Source organism: Tachysurus vachellii, chromosome 9 (genome assembly GCF_030014155.1).
Source record: "Tachysurus vachellii isolate PV-2020 chromosome 9, HZAU_Pvac_v1, whole genome shotgun sequence".
NCBI classification, from domain to species: domain Eukaryota; kingdom Metazoa; phylum Chordata; class Actinopteri; order Siluriformes; family Bagridae; genus Tachysurus; species Tachysurus vachellii.
Window position 1 is genome coordinate 17,448,602 of NC_083468.1, and position 20,397 is coordinate 17,468,998.

At 35.6% G+C, this 20,397-nt stretch overlaps 1 protein-coding gene across 2 annotated transcripts; it reads right to left on the reverse strand.

The window, feature by feature from the left end:
- Window positions 1-7,879: 7,879 nt before the first annotated feature.
- Window positions 7,880-18,937, reverse strand: trhr2 (thyrotropin releasing hormone receptor 2). Of its 2 annotated transcripts, XM_060878624.1 has the most exons (5): window positions 18,787-18,937; window positions 17,613-17,689; window positions 16,390-17,110; window positions 15,651-16,068; window positions 7,880-9,282 (listed from the first exon to the last, which is right to left on the reverse strand). In XM_060878624.1, exons 3-5 carry the CDS (start codon window positions 16,779-16,781, stop codon window positions 8,551-8,553), a joined length of 1,542 nt encoding a protein of 513 aa, XP_060734607.1. In that variant the 5' UTR covers window positions 16,782-17,110; window positions 17,613-17,689; window positions 18,787-18,937; the 3' UTR covers window positions 7,880-8,550. The 2 variants fall into 2 exon arrangements, with proteins under 2 accessions (XP_060734607.1, XP_060734608.1); XM_060878625.1 differs by lacking the exon at window positions 17,613-17,689.
- Window positions 18,938-20,397: the final 1,460 nt, after the last annotated feature.

The window sequence follows — 20,397 nt, forward strand, 5'->3', positions numbered from 1 at the left end:
GAAGAATGACCCCTTGTTTTCCTTTTTCATTTCACTTTCAACTAAAATGCCTCCTGAGGTTCTTGTTAAACACATGTTTAAATAGCATCACAGAAGAAAAATGTCCTGTAGATTAATTTAGCTAAAATTTGACATTTTTCTTGCTGATATTTGGAAAGAAAGTTAACACTTATGCAGAATTTACACTTTGGAATCATTAGAGATATGGGAATAGTGACATAAGCAGTGAGTACTTAGTCATAAGAGAATCCATGATTATAATTCAGAAGCAAGTAGGCAAGATCCAAACCAAAAACAAGTAATCTTTAATTAGGATGAATTTATACACGTACAACAAGCAAATTAATCCAGAAATCTGGGTGGACTGTAAAAATGCATTTGGTATTATTCTCTTTCTAATGCCTCCAAAGCTCCACTAATTGTATGAAATCAAATTTTTTCTTCATGTTAAAAACTTTAAATTGAACAATTCTTGTTGGCGGTAGTCTTGCACTTGTTCTTATTAATTCTATTTAAAAATGTGCCATTCTTGTGGCTTCATATGATCATTCTGTTCACTTTATTGCAACCAAATAAAGGCCTTCAAAGTAAGCAGAACACATTAGTGTTAGCCAACCGAGAGTTCATTTCACTTGTTAATGAGCGTTTGTTTTCAGAATTACAAAAAATCCCTCTTGTAATTTGACATGCCATGAAAGCTTAGAGGGATTATCATATTTTTCTCATCCTCCATGAAAAAGAAAACAAAACATTAAATGGAGCAAAAAATTAAGGCATTGGAAATTGCACTGCTGAATTAAGGCAAATATAAGGTATTTAAAATCAACTAAAGGAATGGAACTAGTACTTTCTGTAGGCATGAAAGAGGTGTGAAAATGTGTCAATATTCCACCACAAGAATATACTGTAGTGTTCAGTCTACAATCAAGATAATTAATATGCAAAATCACATAAGACAGTTTAGATTACATATATATGTATATATATATACTGTATATAGATCTATTACATTATATCCTCAGGCAAGGTTTGACAGTTAATCCATCCATCTGTCCTTTTTCTGAACCACTTATTATACACATGCTTGTGGGGCATCCCAGGGGCACAACAAAGCAGAAGCACCCTAGATGGGGTGTAAAACCATCACAGGGCACAATCTCATACAATCACACACCCATTAACACACAATAAATGATTTAGAGGTGCCAGTCAGCCTACTGTGTTTCGACTGGGGAGAAATCCCATAAAGCCCGTGGAGAACATGCAAACTCCACACTCAAGACAGAGGTGGGAATTGGACATGGCAACACTGCAGGCAAATGTGATAACCACTAAGCCACTGTATCCTCCCTTGATATGTAAGCATTTTATCATAAAGGTTTAAAAGAAAAAAATACATTGGGATATTACAATTGAATTACCCTGTAAAACATTTTGTAATGATCTTCATATATGCAGTATAATGTATAATGCAGTGAAGGTAATTAAAATTTTGATCATTGTGATTTGATCAGTGGCTCACACAAGCTACTTTTTATTTATAGATTTATTTGCCAAACTTTAAGTGAGATTTGTCTTTTTATATTGCATTGATTTCATTTTTATCCCAAAAGACTAAGTACAAGAATATATGTACCGAAAGGTGTTGATGAGTTTTATATCCAGAGGTTATCCCATGAGCCTGATTTTTCCTAATGAAAGACCATTGGCTATAAGCAGTAGTTAATATTAAATAAAATCTGTTTTTGAAAACATTACTTTTGAGAACAGGCTCTATTTCTAAGGCACTAAAAACAATTACATTTTTATATCCATTATTGCCCTTTAGCAAAATTATGTAGAGTGACTTACAGACATGCTTTGTTGTCTACTTCAAAAACATACCCTTATGCTCGAGCACACTGGTCTGAGTATAAAGATACCACCGTATTAAGCGCTACCAGATGCAGGACTGAGACATAAGTTAATCCTCATGCAATTGATTAATGCTAATGTTTAGGTGCATGATTAGTGTTTTAATATATATATATATATATATATATATATATATATATATATATATATATATATATATATATACACATAATTATAAATATAATTACATTTTTTACTTAATTTAATTGCTTCTATGGAAACCTCTTTTCAACATGAGCTAATATGACCAAAGGGAGTCACTGCATTGCTGCGTGTTAAAGATGTATTGTATTTTGTCAAGGGAAGGAAATTCTTGGAACTGAAGCACGGACACTGCAGATACAAAAACATTTTAAAAAAATCATTAAAAACATTTAAAAAAATGCTAGTAAGGGCAGTAAATAATAATAATAAATAAAGCAAAGTTAATGTTTTGGTTTGCTTTTTCCTGTTTTTTAAAACATAAGTAGCTTTAGGTAGAATTTCCACAGTTTTATATGAATATTATATCTGTCACAGTTCTTCTGGAGACTTTTACTTTTACTACAGTGTTCACCATGTGTTTTGTGTCACATGTAACCTATTATATTTTCTGTAATATTTCTTTGTTAAAATTGGAAAAGTAATGGTTGGAAATATAAAGTGTAGTTTTTGACTCAATAATGGACAAGTAATAAAACATACATCTAAAACAAAGTTTGTACTAAAATGTTCTGTACTGTATAATACAGGTAAACTGTTACTAAACCATTCAAGTGTAACTGCTAAACAGAAATTAAATGAAATTTGCAATAAAATGTGGCATCGTAACATAAGATGTTCTACAGAAACACAATATGCACAAAATTACAAAACAAACAAAGGTGAACGGAAATACTAAAAGCATAAAGAATGCATGAAACATGGCACAAATATGGTTCAAATATGCATTGATGGCTTTTATGCACAATAAAGGCTATTTTTATGTATGGTAGACTGGAGAATATAGGTTTCTCACCACCCTATATGATAAAAAGTACAGAAAAAGGATGGATGGATATTGATGTTTATTTTAGATTTTTTTAATCCTGTGTTATGATGGCTGCTACAAGAAGTTAATTATAAAATGTTGCTTACCTTTTAGTGATATTTATTTAAACCATTCATACTGCATTTTAGAAAATATTCAGTATGAGCTTGGAGAATACTGAATATATTTTAGACCAACATAAATACTGACACCATGAATAAGTATGCTAAAAATATATAAAGTTGCAAACATGTAAATGGAAAGGAAAGGAAAGCCCTAAATAAGATAAGATATACCTTTATACCTTATATACCTTCGTCCCACAATGGGGAAAGTTCTCTGTTACAGCAGCAAAGAGAAAGAAATGCAAATATATAGAAGAATAGACATAATATAATATACAGTATATACACAACACAATGTACAAATACAGAGAAGAAAAAAAGAAAGAAAAAAAATTGATGAAACCATCAATTAGTAAAAATTTATCTCAATTTATTTAAAGAGTCTCAATTTATCAAACTTCATTAAAATGCTGAGTCAACCTAAATAAAAGGGTGTCATTCCCTCAAATATGATGTAAATATTTCTTTACCTGTAGATAGTGAACACCTTGAGGTTTTTAGATGTATATAATGTGTTGGGGTAATGTTGGTAAATTTTCTTCATTAAAAGGAAGAATAATCACTGGTTAAAAAGTTTTATTTTGTTTTGTTTTTTTGTTTTTTGTTTTGAAAGCAAAGACTCATTTGGCAGCTTAATCAGTCATCTCTTATTTATGAACTGAACCAAAAAATCTGACTCACCTGAACCTGATTTCTCGGTAAATTGATAAGTTTCAGTGTGTTAGTTATGGGTGATTCTGTGCTTAAGCATACCTTTCCTGCTCAACATAAAGCTAGAGCAGGAAAGTCAATTTTAAGTCTGCACTTCTGACAGATTGTAAATCCACTCGGAAATCTAAGGAAACCCATGCAAGGACAAAAGAAAATACCTTGGCTCAAGTGTGGAAAGTATTACATTTACATTTACAGCATTTGGCAGATGCCCTTATCCAGAGCGACATACAGAAGTGCTTAAGTCTCTGACATTGAATACATTAACTCTGGTTCACTAGGTTACATACTTAAGATACCATGAGTTTAAAACATTGTTCAAAGTTTCTGCAGTGTTTTTATTATTATTATTATTATTATTATTATTATTATTATTATTATTATTATTATTATTATTATTATTTTGTAACAAACAGGGAAAGAAGTGCTTAGTTGAAGTGTTTCATGAATAAGTAGGTCTTCAACCGTCAGTATCCATTCCATATTACCAGATTTGTGTGTATTCAGGAATATATAATCAAGTATAAAAGTTGAGTATATGAGTAACATTAAAATTGATTTAAGTAGAGGTTGTCTGATTCAGTCTCTCCCAGCCCATATCTTGGGTGAACCAAGGAGAATATATGGCATGTACATAGATTTATGTCAAGATGTCTGTATAAGCCTTTGAGCTAGAGACACTTAGTTCCCTTTTATTATACACGTAAGTGGTGTTTTTAAGGCACTCTTCTCTCAGTGTAGTTTTAAAAACAGAAAATAATACAGCAGCTCTCTGGATCACAACCTCCGCTTAATCGAAGAGACCGTCTACATGCCTTACATTCTGGCCTCTAAGTGGCAATGATAAAAGGCTTGACTCCGAAGCATCTGACATCAGCAGGATCAGGTGATCTAATGTCATCAGGGTAAAGAGAAGAGACTCTATCGAAATAGGAACTCTTAGTTTTATCTGTCCATCTTCTCCATTTGGCCAAAAGCTTTCTAACATCAGAAAAAAATATTTTTTAAATGCTGTTTTCAACTTCTGAATATGACTTTCAGCAGTGACTCATAATTATGCGATTCAGGCATGGAACGGACAAAGAAGGGAACAAAAGGACAGAAATGATTACGATCAAAACCAGCATAACGGATACGTGTTATTAAGTTTTTAATATGGAGTGCTCAGAGGGTCAGAAGCATGTGGTGGCAGACAGCTGTTGTGCCCATGAGCCTCATCTCATTGAATGACACCTCAGTTTTGTGATGGCTTATCAGTGATGGGATTAGTCCCACCGCACCTGATTGGAAATCCATTCAGGGGTGCCTTATCTTCTGTGCCTACAACCCTCCGGTCTAATCGTGTAAAAGTGAAGTGAAACAGAATGTAGCCTTAGCAACCAGCTGCCAGGCCACACGTCAACACATACATTCATGCCAGCTGTATTCAGTCATATTATAGTGCTATTTTTACATTAAGTTATATATAACAATACATACCATCATCTACAGCAAGATTAAGGGGATAGCCACTGCTTGTTTGCTGTTTCATCTTATTGATTACGAAATTAGGGATGTTTGCTTCTCAAAAGTTCAGGTGTATCAAGACTGAAACTTTGCGAATGAGTTATATAATTCCTCTGAAATTATAGTGGTGTTTTGCATACAGACATGGCATTTTTGGATACATAGAGTATGGGAAAAGCAACCAAAATCTTAACAGTAATAAATGTGCACCACATCAGTGATAAAACAATAATAGATTAATGATGTGCTCTGGCTTGTGGATAATAAAATCTTTGTTACAGGAATGTAACATTATCTGTGTGTGATGTTTTAAATCTTTTTTCCCCATAGAGTTTTGATATTGCTAGACATTTGGCTGGTGTTGCAGCTGTTATTTTAAAAAAATACAAAAAATAAATAAAATTTAGGACTAACTTTAGAAGTATCAAAACATCATTATTGTCAGTAGAACAATTAAAACCTCTGTGTTTGTGTGTGTGTGTGTGTGTGTGTGTGTGTGTGTGTGTGTGTGTGTGTGTGTGTGCACGCGCATGCTCACCATTTCAGTCCAGTGCATTGCGATATTTATAGTTTCTGGATAAGGTTAATATTAGGGTCTCTGCCAGTCTTTTATCTGACCTGTAAGTTTGATGATTATCTCTTATTTGAATAAAAGTCCTTTCCATACTGCCTGTCCTGCAAAAAAGCCAAAAGGCAGGTGAGGAAGCAATTTTAAACCAAATATAGGGTGAAGGTGGGCTATGGGTATTAGAGCCCCAAACTGGACAAGAAACCCAGTTAATTTTCAGCACGACTCTGAACACATGTAACTTATGTATACTGGCCATTATAATAAAAGCAGGCTAAGTATGGACTAATGTGGAGTTATAAGGGTTCACTTTTTTCTCTTTTATCTCAGCAGGTGTATGTAATTTTGAGTCATGTTCAGTCGATGACTTATTGTATGTCAGTATTTACATTGATGAAGTTTTTCTTGATAGAAAATGCAGACTCAAGAAGGAAAATGTGGAGAGTGGGGTGTTTTTTTTAACTGCAAGTCAATAAGGGGCAGTTCAATAAACAAAAAACAGAAGACTAATGCAATATAAGGATGTGAAATTAACAATCATAGATATCTCATAGGAGTCTACTATATTGTGAATAAATTACTGCACTCACCTTAAATCCCTAGTTACTGAGGTCTGAATACTGATGTGTGCAGGTATGTGTGCAGGCAACCGCAGTATGAACTCCTTACTACTTGTTTATAACTCATGCCTGAATACAGCCCTGTAAGATTAAACCATTCAACTAAGTAAACTATATACTTTTATATTTTAGTACCAGAATAAACTTTGTTGACTTAAAGCAGTCAGTGAATTTTAATAGTTAATTAGTCTTGTTTTTGAAGAACATATTCATTCAGATTATTTCACATCTCTGTGTTTTACATTGAATGTTGCAAATAAAAATAAATGAACTCGTTAAGCTCATATTTTGCATGTATGCATCTATTCAGCTTTATTCTTCATACAGCAAAAGACAGCAAAAGGAAGCAGGTGTAAACACAATAATAATAATAATGATGATGATGATGATGATGATGATGATGATGATGATGATGATGATGATGATGATGATGATGATGATGATGATGATACTGTAATTTCTGCATGTAAAAATAAACGCAGGCTGAGCTGCTCACAGAACTCATACATACATCAAAGTCTGTTTTCAGGAGTTTAACATTAAGAACTGAACAACTATCAAGTGGATTAAAAAGAGAGTATTACAAGCAGCACACCAAAGGTGTTATATCTTTGCTCATGGGTTTTCTGTGATGCCAACAAATTCAATTCTGCTAAAAGAATCCTCAGCAAAGCCATGCATTTTTTCCAGCCTACAAAGAAAACTTATTTGTTTTTTTATCCTTGTCACCAAAGCAATTAAAATCAGAAAAACAGCATTGCGTGGCAAAGACATCAGCATAACACACTTTCCACTTTAGCACTCTGAAATGAGCCTCTTTACACTAGTACTGGCTTCATTCACTGCTTATCAAATGAAATGTGACAGTACAGAAATAATAGCTCAAGCACTAAAGCGGCGACGAGCAGAATGGTGGTGGCTCATCTAACAAGATGCCCTATGAGATAAATGAAAATTCCGACTTCCAGGCAGAACTCTAAGTGTGGCACAGCTAAAATTAGTTTAATAAACCACAAAACCAGTGACAAACAATTTCAAGATCTTTTTCTTAATCTCTCCTTTTAAAGAAACAGCACAAGAGAGTCATATTCTACAGGCGTCACAATAAAGCAATTACAAAATGGAACAGACTGTAAAAGAACAACTAAAAAGGCAATTTATGCATGATGGTGCTTAAGTCATTACAGTGTCATTAAATTAGCATTCATGGCTAAAAAAATCATATATATAGCTGCTTCTCACATAAATGTGAAACATTTAAATAAATATTTTGGCACTGGTTACGAAGAAGTGCTTTCAAATCCTTTCAGTGTTTTTCAGTGTTTCTTAACAAACACACAAAGGATATATCTCTTCATTTTCTTTAGTTTAAACCAGAATTTGTCCTAAAATGTCCCATGTACTCAATATAAATAAATGGAGATGAGTCTGGAAATTGATGTCTGATTCTTCCCTTTTCTTGTCTGCATCCACTCCACAAAAGCTACCTAGTGGACTTAATCATGCCTCTGAGTAGGATGGCAGATGAAACAGTTGTAAACCATCAAGATGTTCTAAAGCACAGGCTTTTATTTTGAACAAATGTTCATGCATTACATGTCAGCTCCCCTGGCCATGCTCTCTGCTCTTTCTCTGGCCCAGTGCCAGCCTCTAAATTCCTCCGGTTGGCAGAACGGATAACATGGATGTATGTTTGTGCTGACCTGATGCTCTAGACCATGTTATCAGATAAAAGCGCCTTGTAGCTCTGATCTCCCGGAAGTAGGTTTTGGACTCACTTGGTTGGATTCATTACTTTCTTTTTCTCCTTCCAGAAAGATCAGGGAAGTTGTTTTAATATAATATGGATGAAAAGAACACATAAAAATCTTTTTAAGCCAATGTAGAAAGGGGAAAGGTGTTGCTGGCGAGTCCCCCATCCAACATCTCATCAGCAAGTGCAAAGTCATGCAGCGGTTTTGTATCCTGTTTGAAATTTACATTAATCTTCAGATTTTTTTTAACCACAAGCATCAAATCAGGGCAATAATCTATACAATTCCCACCACTGTATGATTTCCCTTGAAGATCTTTAAGAATGAAACATTAGGGGCTTTATTACAACATGCTGTGCAGCAATTCAGTAGCATTTTGCTCAAGTGCAGGCTTCATCTCATCAGAGGCTGCCACAGCCTTCACTGCTTTAGAATGGGTAATGTCTGGAGTGGTGTCATTGTTAACATTATTACAGTTTTCCATATCTTTTCTTATATCAGTGAATTGGCTATCACTCTTGTTCTCCAAGCCAGGACCATTATCTTCTTTTTTAATTGCTTTTCTTTCGTTTTTTAAGACAAATTCTGCAATATCGCCTTGATCCTTGACTGTGTCAGTTTCATCTGTCTTTTCTTGTAGCTTATCCATGTTGTCAATACCGGCAATCTCTGTAGATTCTTTCTTTTGACTCAGGGGGCATTCCATGCTTGGTTGCTGGTTAGCATTGGTGCAGCTGATTCTCTCGACAGTTTCCTTGGTACCATTGCTGAAGTGAGTGCTTCGAGGATCTCTAGCTACAGTGTAACTGGTCTGGACAGAAGACGGGCTTCGCTGGTGACTGACTAATTGCTGGCACCGGTACAGGCCACGGAATGCAGAGCGGAACTTTTGAGACATCAGGTTGTAAACTACGGGATTGATAGCACTGTTGGCGTAGATGCATGTCCTACAGAAAAGCAAGAACCAGGCGTCCAGGTATGGGGTGCTGACAAAAGAGTTGATTAACACCAAGGTTCTGTATGGCATCCACAGCAGGGCAAAAAGGACCACCACCACAGCAAGCATCTTGGTGACCTAAGGAGAGTGGAGATGACACAGTTTGGGTAGGTTAATGATGATTCTGAGACTATATGTGACCAGGAAAATATTGTACAGTGGCAAGGGTGGTTTGTATTATAGCTTTTAGTTATAAAGCTTTTAATCTATATATATTTTTTAAGTTATTCACCATAATCTGTACATTTGATCAAAGTGCACATTTAGAAGGGCTTTATCATGGCATAACTGTACCACTCAGGTTGAGAATCCAAAGAATAAGTGCAAAGTGCCCTTTTTTCTTTAATAATACCCACTGTGAGGACCTTGGTGTAGTATCAAAGTGTTTATTTTAAAGATGTATTGTTAATTAATTAAAATTTCTAAGCACAAACTTTGAAATGTTGGTTGCCAAGGGGGATAATACACATTTATTTCTCCTTCCTGCATTAGAACCAGTTTCTTATTGCTTGAAATTGATTCTGTTTTTTGTTCTGAGCAACTCCCAGGGATTGATGCTGTGCTTTTTGCTAAGTGTGTCCGGAGCACTGAGCACAGCGACATCGCTCAGCTTTTTTATAGTCTCAGTTTGTTTACATATGCTTTTAGATCTACTTTAAGGACACAATGACCACTTTCTGTGCAATCCACCGGACATAAAATGGGCAGTATTCCTTTCAGTAGCTGTAGCTGGGAGCGGATACAAAGCTCATATGGCTAATAAAGAGTGCAAACAATGGCAGATAATAACACAGCTCACACAGTGCTACGTTTACTGACAGCAATGCTAGATGACAGAAATGCTAGAGCTCATTCAGATTTACAGCTCAGCTTACTGCTTTTGTATAAATACATATTTGATACCATTTAACATAGTGATAGCATCCATACAACTATGAATATATCAGAGTATAATATGGTAAAGTCACTGTAATAGGAACAGCTGTACACCTGCTTGATCGCATAATTATCCAATCAATCAATTATGTGGCAGCATCGCAATGCAATATATCATGCAGATACAGGTTAAGAGCTTCTCAGAAAGCCTCAGGTGTTCCTATTAAAGTCTGAGTTTGGCCTATTACTTTAAATTCCATGTCAATTTGGAAATAAATGAAACAAGATAAGTGTTTCAAATGATGCTCTAGAGAATGTCTACTGAACTCAACATGTGATAGTAACAACAAATTGAAACCCTGCTGCATGATAATGATGTTCTATAGTGAAAGTTGCTACAGTACAAAGCATTGCACTGTTGTCTGAACAGCGTTCTCAGATCCTTAGGTACAGTACCCATAACAACATTATGATGCAACAATGTCAACAATAATACCCAATACTTGATACCAAAAGTGTGCCACATGACAATTGTTATGTGCAGATATTAAAGAGCTTTTAATGCTGCTATGTATCCCTGTAAAACTAATTACAATACTGGGGGTCAATTTGTTGATATTGTATGGACATTTTTTGCTAAAATGAAAATATCCCTGAAATTTTAGACATACTGTAGGCAAAGTGTCATTCACAAAAACCTTACATAATTCTACCCAGATAAGTAGACTGAAATTCATTTTTAAAAGTAATACATAAATTAACCAAATGCATTTTAAGTAAATCATTGTTCTTAATATCCTCATTCCATTAGTATGGATTCTAGCAAATATACATTTTGTGTATTTGTTAATTTTATGCTGAAGCTCAACCATGTTATCAATAGTTTCATCCCTTGTCCCTATTTAACAGCAAATAAACTGAACCTGGTCCCCGAGAGCTTGACAGGCTACAAAAAATCCTGAACCTGAGACGTGACCTATTTTATGAGTCACACTGAAAGTTTGTGCCTGAATTGTTAGGTGTGTATGTAAACATAAGTGTTTTTCACATTACAAGGAGAAAGAGCTTATGGATGGGGGAGAGAGAAAGAAGGAAGAGAGAGACTTTGAGTAAGTGAATGAGTAAGCGGGGTGAGTGAGGGAGGGAGAGAGAAAGTCAAAGAGTGAGTGAGTGAGTAAAGGAGTGAAGGATTGAGGGAAGAGAATGAGAGCAAGTGGGCAAGTGAGTGAGTGAGCGAGTGATTGAGTAAACGAGTGAGCACGAGCGACTGCGAACAAGTGGGGAAGTGAGTGAGTGAGTGAGTGAGTGAGTGAGTGAGTGAGTGAGTGAGTGAGTGATTGAGTGAGTGAGTGAGTGAGTGAGCGAACAATTGAGCGAGTGACCGAGTGAGAGAGTGAGTGAAACAGTAGCACAGTCATACAGCCTATGGCTTTGTGGCCATGGAGACAGGGAGTAGAGAGGCATTGTATAACCTCAGGGAGAGGGCTGTAAAAGAATCACCAGCATGCATCACTCTTCACTCTTTTTATTTTACCATTTTCTGTGAAAGAAGTCTTCTCCTGCCCTCTTATTTCCTTTGTTTTTCTGAATAACACACACTTTCAGCTGAATTGCTTATTGCTGGCAGATCGTTGGGCTCCTTTTTGTTAGGTGTCACTGCATTAAATTAAGTAAAAAATACCCTGGAGAACAGAAAATGTCAAACCAACAATACAAATCTCTGACATGCGAATAAAATGGATCTTGCGAGGCTAATTGCTATTTGTCATCCTACACCACAGACAGATTGACAACTGGTGAGTGAGACCTTCGATAGTCGTGACAAATTCTCAGCACATTTTAATTGAAGCTGCATGAGACTGGGAGGAGCTCCATTAATTATCACAGTGCTAGATAATGAGTGCGACTAACAGTGACATTTACAAATACCTCTGGTTACTGTGATTCTTCATCAGCCAGAATCAAGGTCTTAACACGACACAAACAAAGCAGCCTGCTGCTTACAATTAAGCTAAATAAAGGGGAACTGCTACCTTAACAATAGTATTATCTGATTCACAGCACAGATAACTTCTCTCATATCTGGTGATTATGCCCATCCATTGGAGTTCTGTGAACATCCTGAAGCTTACTGAACTTTGGGAAATAATTGATGAGATAATTGTGCAATGAAAGTGGCTGGGTGTGTGGAGGAAAAGTGGGTATAACAAAGAAATGAGGTGGGGGGAAAGAACTTATTCCTGATCTGTGAGAGCAGAATCATCAGGAGCATTAAGCGTACTTCACTGAGCACCACAAATAATAATATGCAAATCTTCTTCTGAAGTGGAGCCCTCTTTAATCTATGATCTATGCCACACATCAGCAAGTGAGTGCGCACACAAGCAAGCACAAAACTGTCATATGGGCTCACTCACCCACACAAGATCAGTGGAAGTTCTAGTAAGTCTTCATTTTGGCAACAGACTGACAGCTGGTCTGAAATTCACCTCTGGTCGTGAAGAGGCAATAAAGCGAGTGGGGCCTGTGTGTGTGTGTGTGTGTGTGTGTGTGTTTGTGTGTGTGTGTGTGCGTGCGTGTGTGAGAAACAGGGTTTTAACCGTTTGTGAGAACCAAAAAGAACAAAATGTCCTAATAATGATATAATACTGAAAACTATCATAATCATACAACAGACACAAAAAATGGTTTTTTTTTTACAAAAAATACAATGTTTTTTTTTTCATATTTTTTAAACTTTTTTATTTGGATTTGTAAAACTAAAAGGACCAAAATATTTCCTTTAATTACTAGAGTAATAATTATGATTAGGTGTAGGCTTGATTACACTTAAAAATGTAAAACCAATACGTCTGTTCAGTCTTTTTGAGTGTGTGAGCTGTTCTTGCTTGAAAAAATGCCAGCAAAGCCAATAATCTGTGCAAAAAATAAACAAACAAACAAACAAATAAATAAATGCAGCATATATCATCTTTGGTTCTGTTGTTAATATGGCAATAGTCAGAATGTTAAATGAAACAATCCCTATTTACTGAAACGGTATCATGGGTGCAATTATTATGGACAATAATTGCTACCTGCTATTGTGAAACTTAAAAAAGAACAGAATTTTTTTCTTTTTTTTACCTGTAACTCATGTCTAATGGCAGGTGTAGGAGTAATCAGTAAACGTTTAAGTGATTCACATATCTCATTTAAGCTGTTCTACAAATTGATTTGCCTGAGGTATTTATAAATTGCCTTTTTGCCGTTAGCAGAAAACTGGATGGAACTAAAAAAAACAGCAAAAATAAATAAATCATGTGCGTCTTAAGGTATTTCCTGTTAAATTCTAATAGCTAATGTTTTAAACTTGAGCTGTACAGTACAATCATGTATAGCAGAGTTCAACACCCGTCCTTTGACTTCCTTTTTCAAGAGAGTATTCTATTCTGTTTCTCAGTAGCCTGTAGCCTGTGAATGTAGATGCTACAATATTTCATGACAATAAAACAAAGTAATGACATAGTGACCAGCAGCCAATTCTGATGGAGTAAAAGAACCTCGCATTGATCTCACATTTCACATCAGAAGTCCTGTTGTGCATTGGTGTATAGGAAAAATGAATATGTCAAGCCAAGAGAAATTATGGCAATCAAACACAAAGTGGGCACAATCCTACTCAGTGACAGTTGGGAAATACCCGTTATATCCCTAATGCCCCTCTGAAATGTGCCTGTAGCCAAATATCATATGGTACAAATGACTTGGCCATGCACACGGAAGCTTGTATACCTCATGTCCTTCTCCAGCAGGTCCCAGCTGATGGTTATATCAACAGCCAAGTGACATACATACATAATCTTGCATTTATTAACACTCCATAATAAGCCATTACATAAAGCAGTCCTGAGGGAACACGTTACACTTATGGCTTTGTACTTCAGCGCTAGTTGCTTTGCATATGCATGGTCAAAGCTGTGTGTAAAATAAATATGTGCACAAACATATGCAAACATTCACTTTGCATTGAAACAAACACTTCTTATATTTTTATGTTTGTGGTTAAACATTAGTTGCAATTATAAAGAGTTTATCTGATATTTGAATTTATATTTTTCATGTTCAAGTGGAACTGAGGGAGGACGCTGCTTTTTTGAGATATATTTAATACAGTAGAACTGGAACCCAGAGTGATCACCGAAGCTGAAACCGAAATTTAAATAATTTGCAAGATCCACGTTGCAGGTCCATGTTCTTCATTCCATACTACTCCAACTTAGACTATATTTTATTTAGTTAAATATTTTGGTATGCAGTTTAACAATCTTTCTCTCTTGTTTTTTGCACTTGAAATCATCCTCCATTTTGGCCATGCTCCTACTCTATATATAACAGGAGATTAATTCTATGGGCAAATTTAAAGTCCTTCTCTGAGGACAGTTGAGTCTTAGCAGGCTACATTCTGTCATTACATCATCAGGATGTTGCTGTTTTCACAGTGAATTTAAAACTGTTGTAGACAAATGTGGGAGGTAAAAAAAAAAAAATGCTTCTGAAACTAATGAGGTCTGGAACTCGGTATCTTCTGTATCCTTCACCTACAGTGAACACTGCACTCACGTGTGTTGTATTCATAAGGCTATTAAATAATTCATTTCCTAATTGAATTTATGCCCAAAAATCTGTGTCCAACCATAGTGTTTGTCTTTAAAAACATTTTCTAAAGGAATTTACATGTGTAGCGTCATTTCAAGTACTGAAATGTGACACATTTAAATATATATATACTTTTCTAAAGCATTTTAAAGATATTTGTAGCCAAGGTTTTATCTGACAGGTATTCCCTTTCACCCTCTGCACATGGTGATATTTAAACTAACCCCATGTTCTGTCATAGGTAGTGACAAGTTTTGTCTTGTGTTGCCCTTTTGGAGCCCCACAGGGTAGAAGCAAGTACAAGACAAAGAGCTCTCTTAATGAATTTAGTATAGTTTAGTTTTCATCACAATATGAAATTTTGGCTGATGATTGTCATAAACATAATTGTGATTCTTGTTTAAATGGTCTCTTCTGTTGTTGATGTTGTTGTTTATTACTTTTTATACTATGGTATGAAAAATGTACACGAAATATAAAAGTATAACAGTAATTTAATAAATGCAAAATAAATTTCTGAAAAATATAGAAACATCTATTACTGAAATTCTTCCTGCCTGAAAGCACTTATGTAGGCTTTCACATAGAGAGCAAACTTTAAGGGATCAGGCAGAAGACAAACCAAAGACCCCCTTTAAGAATCTATTTTTTCTATAAGTACATAAATGTTAGGATTTCTAATATAAAACCAAAACATTTAATTCTAAAATATGTAAATAAATATAGCAATTTTTTAAGTGAGAATTGTCTTTTTTTTTACCTTTTACATTTATTTATAAGCAAACATTATAGAATTAAAATAATCTTGATTCCTGATCAGCTCAATTAGCTGTGATTATGTATTAATTATGACGTTTCAGTACAACACTCAGTACAATCTTGTTGGGGACCTTGTGCATTAGTCTGAGTATAGATATCAAACATACACACACCTGTTTCCGAGATGAGGGTGCACTTTTTGGTCGTCCTTGACGACCTCCTTTGCTTGCATCCACAGGCTCTTTGCAGCTTCTTCTGAGCGTGGGGGCTGCGATGGTGCCTGAATCCGGTGGGTGGGACAGTGGGTTCAGGTAGAGGATTCGTGCAATGAGGCCATACAGGATGATAGCTAGCAGCAGTGGAATGACATAAAAAATGGTGAAATCAATGAGGTAGATGGGCAGATAGAGGTCTCGGGAGACGCGATACCCACACTGGACGCGTCCATCGCTGTTCACTTGGATGTCCACCAGAAAGAGCCAAAGCATGCAATAGATGCAGGTGAAGGCCCACACCCCTGCAATGATGCGCTTGGCCCTAGAGACTGTACACACTGTATGAGCCCTCATTGGGTGACAGATGGCTATGTATCTGAGAAAAGAAGAGAGAACAAGACAAGAACAATAATTCAATTACAGCTGACTTATTATATCATGTTTGTTTGCCTGGATAAATTCGCTATGTTAAACTTAATAAAGAGAAAGTATCAAATCTCATTATCTTTCCAGGTCTGACCTTATAGTGAATAACTAATAACTCAAGACCTGTCCAAACTGAATAAATACCCCAGCAGATCTGAATAACTTTGACATTTGCAAGGATAAAAGAGCTCCTCTCATGGCATATGTGTTTTATTTTCATCTAGTGTAAGCATGAAATATTAATGGTCACTTAGGCTTTTCACTCTCCTACCTCTCCACTGTGAATGCTGTGATGGAGCAGGAAGACACGTTGATGCCAAGGTATTGGAGGTAGGTAATGCCCAGACAGCCGGCTTGCCCATATACCCATGTGGCCATGAGGCTTTCAGAGATGTTGGGCAGCCCAGCCGCCACCAGCACCGTCAGGTCAGCCACAGCAAGGCTCACCAAGTAGCAGTTGGTAGGTGTCCGCATGTGTCGTGTAGTAAGGACCACCAGGACCACCATGATGTTGCCAACAATTCCCACACCGCATACCAGAACCACCAAAAACACTGATATGGTCTTATACTCCACTGATTTGGACACAGAGTCTCCCTGGCCCAGCAGGGAGATGTTGGACACGGAGCTACTCTCCATCTTGGAGCTCATGTTTTCTGCCATGTTTTATTGGGGCTTGCGTGAGCCTGTATGATTTATTGAGTGTGTATTGGGCAATGTAGGAATTTGTATGGATTTCAAAAAGCAAATCTGAATGTGAAATAAAATATAGCAGCAATAAATATATATTTATATATATATATAGGGCAAAAAAGGTGGGAATAGTGCCTAAGAGACTCAAAGCATAAGTTTGTTCATTTGTTTATGATTAGTATGTTAAACATTCTTCCAATAGTCTTGGTTAAATAGCCATAATTCCATTAGTGGCATCACATTTAATGTCTTGTATGTCTTTTTGCTGGTTAATGCAATCGTCCATCCGATCAATCCCCCTGAAAATAGAGATTTCAATAGTCAATGGGCAAAATGCCAATCTCCAATACTGTTAAGAGGATTTCACAGCCCTGTGTTAATTGCTCAATAACTGTGCTTGTCCACTAGTAGATAAATCCTGTGCATATAACTGTTCTTCCTTGCAGCATTCTGAAACAGTGCTGATTAAAAGAGTAAAAAGACACAACACACTCTCTAAGTCCCTCTCACCTTCCCATCCCTCAATAACTACTTTTTTCAATAATGTACATACACAGTATGTTTTGGTAAAAGGGACAAAGTCTAGGTGCGCAGAACAAAAAATGTCAAAATCATAAAGTCACCACTACAATGTATCTGCAGAAACCAAGCACAGCTGTTTCAAACCATTTGTACCCTTTTACAGCAGTGTACATTTCAGAAGACAGGATGTTCTTATAAAGCGCTAGGAAGCATAAAGGCTGAAAAATAGATTAAGGAAATTTACTCTGAGCTTATATTTAAAAAAGAAAGAAAACAAACCTAATTTGGAATTGTTTATGTGCACTGGCAGAATGTCATCTGTTGCTCCTTTCAGCTGCCTCTGACTTATCTTGTCCCTTGTATAAAAAAATATTAGACAATAAAAAGCCGTTCAACCCAAACCCCTGTGGATGTGTGTAGATTAACCAGCCCTATGTTGTGTTACAAAACAGGTGAGACCATGGGCAGAGATATTCTTGACATATTTCAGTACACTAATTAATATTTACCTAATTAATGATACACTTTTAATGAGGGGGATATGTCAAAAGAAAAAAAAACACATTTTATATTCAAGCTCTCATTAACACTTCAGATTATTTTTAGATCTAAACAGTTACACTAGCATTTGTTATTATATCCCAGATGTTAAATGCACTCATTAAGCTAGCAACTGTTCTGCGAAGAGCAATTTCTTGCTGTGCAGCGGGTACAAGTTTGATTCAGAGATTGAAATTGATGGTGAGGACCAAGCATGTTTATGAGAGACTGTGATATGAATTAACCTGTCAATCACTCAGCTGAGCTCTCCTTAGTGAGTGTAGCTCTTGAGAGCTCTGTCTCTCTCCCTCTCTCTCAATATCTTTTTTCTCTTTCTTTCTTTTTATAATGTTTGTGCTGTCGCTTCTGTGTTCACAAGGATATAAATGATAATAAAAAGGTTTGATGTTTCAGTTTTTTTTTTCATTGCTGATGACTGACAGTACTGAAATCCCGTATCAGAAATTTGTTTTATTTTAATATTTGAGTGAATACTTAATATTCATTTATTATATAATTAACCACATGTTGTTTTATTATGTTGTAATTGCAACCATTTGGGTGTCAGACATTTACATCAGCTAATGCTCTCATGTGTACAACTAAATATTGATTATTTGTCATTTATATTAAGCAACACATTGAACAAATTGTAGAGCTATTAAATGTTTAAGTACAGCTACACTCCAAGCCATAATTTATCTATAATAAAATTTACATTTTATTTGATTGTTAGTTTAATCTTCTAAGATCTGCAATTAATCAAAACTAAATGTCCACATCACTACACAAGAAAAGAAAAGAAAATCAGTCGGATATTACAATGAAAAAAGTAACACTACGCCTAAGTTATATAAATGATTCATATAGACATGTAACTTCAAAACGCTTTAGTAAATATAGGGTCTCTTACCATTTTCCTCTTTGCGCGTGTGTGTGTGTGTGCGTGTGTGTATTCAGATCCCATACACTGTCCAAAACACCTCTCTCCTGCTCTTTCCGCTGTTAAAAACACAGATATGGAAGAAATCTCTAGTATTTATCGCGGTCAGAAAAAAATCATCTTGGAGACAGCACAGGCGCTGACAAAATGCGCTCTTTTAACTATTATTGAACAATACAAATGAATGAAGACGCTTTCTGTGCACTAGCGCCACCTAGTGTTTTTAATCTCGTGTATACGATTCATTTCTGCAGGAGTGAAAGAAAGAAAATATTAAAATTATTTATAAATAAACAGCTGCACAAATCAAGCGTAGATGTTTTCTATAAAACACTCATTTATATCAGTGTATATTTTCAGAAGACAGAACATTCATATGAATCCTTTGGGAAATGAAATAGCTTAGAAGTATGAAAGGATAATATTCATATATATCTATACACTAGATGTCGCATTGGGGTCCTAAAAATGCGTCAAAACCGCCGCCATCTTTGTACGGTACTCCTTTACCTCAAATGCATGGACGATGCCGGACTTCTGTGCTGCATTTGGTTGTTCAAACGAAAGAAATATAAAAACCAGACAGTAAGGGATTACATTTCACAAGTGAGAATGTGTTTTATGTTATTGAATGTTAGGAAATTATATTTCTTGTTCCGTTGGTTTGTTTTAGTCCTTGATTAACGACCGCAGCTAATCCATGCTAGTTACCCATTAGTTTTTGACAGTTAGGAAAACAGACAATGTTTGTAGATTCTGAAGCTCTTAATAAGGACATTAAAAATTGACCCATGCTTTTTTGCTTAAAGGTGAAAACCCAACTTTATGTATGTTTTGTAAGATTCCCTTATCTGTCAAACATATTTTATTAGATTGTCCTGGACACAAGCAGAATGCTCTTTTATCAAGTTACTTCACTTAAAGACATTTAATGACATTATGTCTGAAAAGGGTTTGGATTTTTTTTATTGTATGTTAATTAAAATAAAAAATTGTATAATATGACTTGCTGTTTATATTTGTTTTGTTTTTATTGCATTTATATGATATTTGTGTTTTTGTAATTGAATTTTGCCATGAAAATAGCTTTTGATTGCTGACATGGTATTAAATAAAATAATCTGAATCTGAATCTGTTTGTAGATTCCCAAGTGATAAACAGAGACGAGTTGCAGTTGCAGCACTAAACACTTTTTTTAATGGTTAATTCAGCTGAGTCCTGGAAAGATGTCACCAGTTACGTTGGCAGTTCAGCCTCAAAGTCAAACTTTGTGGGGTTTTTTTGGTTTGTGACTTTAGTACATACTTATTTAATGTGGCACAAGTATTGCGGGAAAAGAATAAATAAGATTCAACAGTCTTTGGCACCTCAACTATCTAACTTTCACATTATGTTCCTCTCAAATTTGTGATTTGCTTCCACCTGCAAATGTACATGAACATGTATAGTCACACCATTGTAGCAGTGTTGCATGCAGTAGGCTATAAGGTAAGTAGTGATTGTTCATTTGAAGTTTACTCAAGTGGAAGAATGTAAATAATAAACTTACACCTACTAGCACTATGCATTATATTGTAAAA

Excerpts from the sequence above, each read along its gene's own strand:
- trhr2 (XM_060878625.1), bottom strand. The coding sequence starts at position 16,781 with ATGGCAGAAAACATGAGCTCCAAGATGGAGAGTAGCTCCGTGTCCAAC. Across the intron at positions 16,069-16,389 it reads ACAGCATTCACAGTGGAGAG|ATACATAGCCATCTGTCACC; the intron begins GTAGGAGAGTGA and ends TTCTTTTCTCAG. Across the intron at positions 9,283-15,650 it reads CACCCTCATCTCGGAAACAG|GTCACCAAGATGCTTGCTGT; the intron begins GTGTGTGTATGT and ends CACTCTCCTTAG.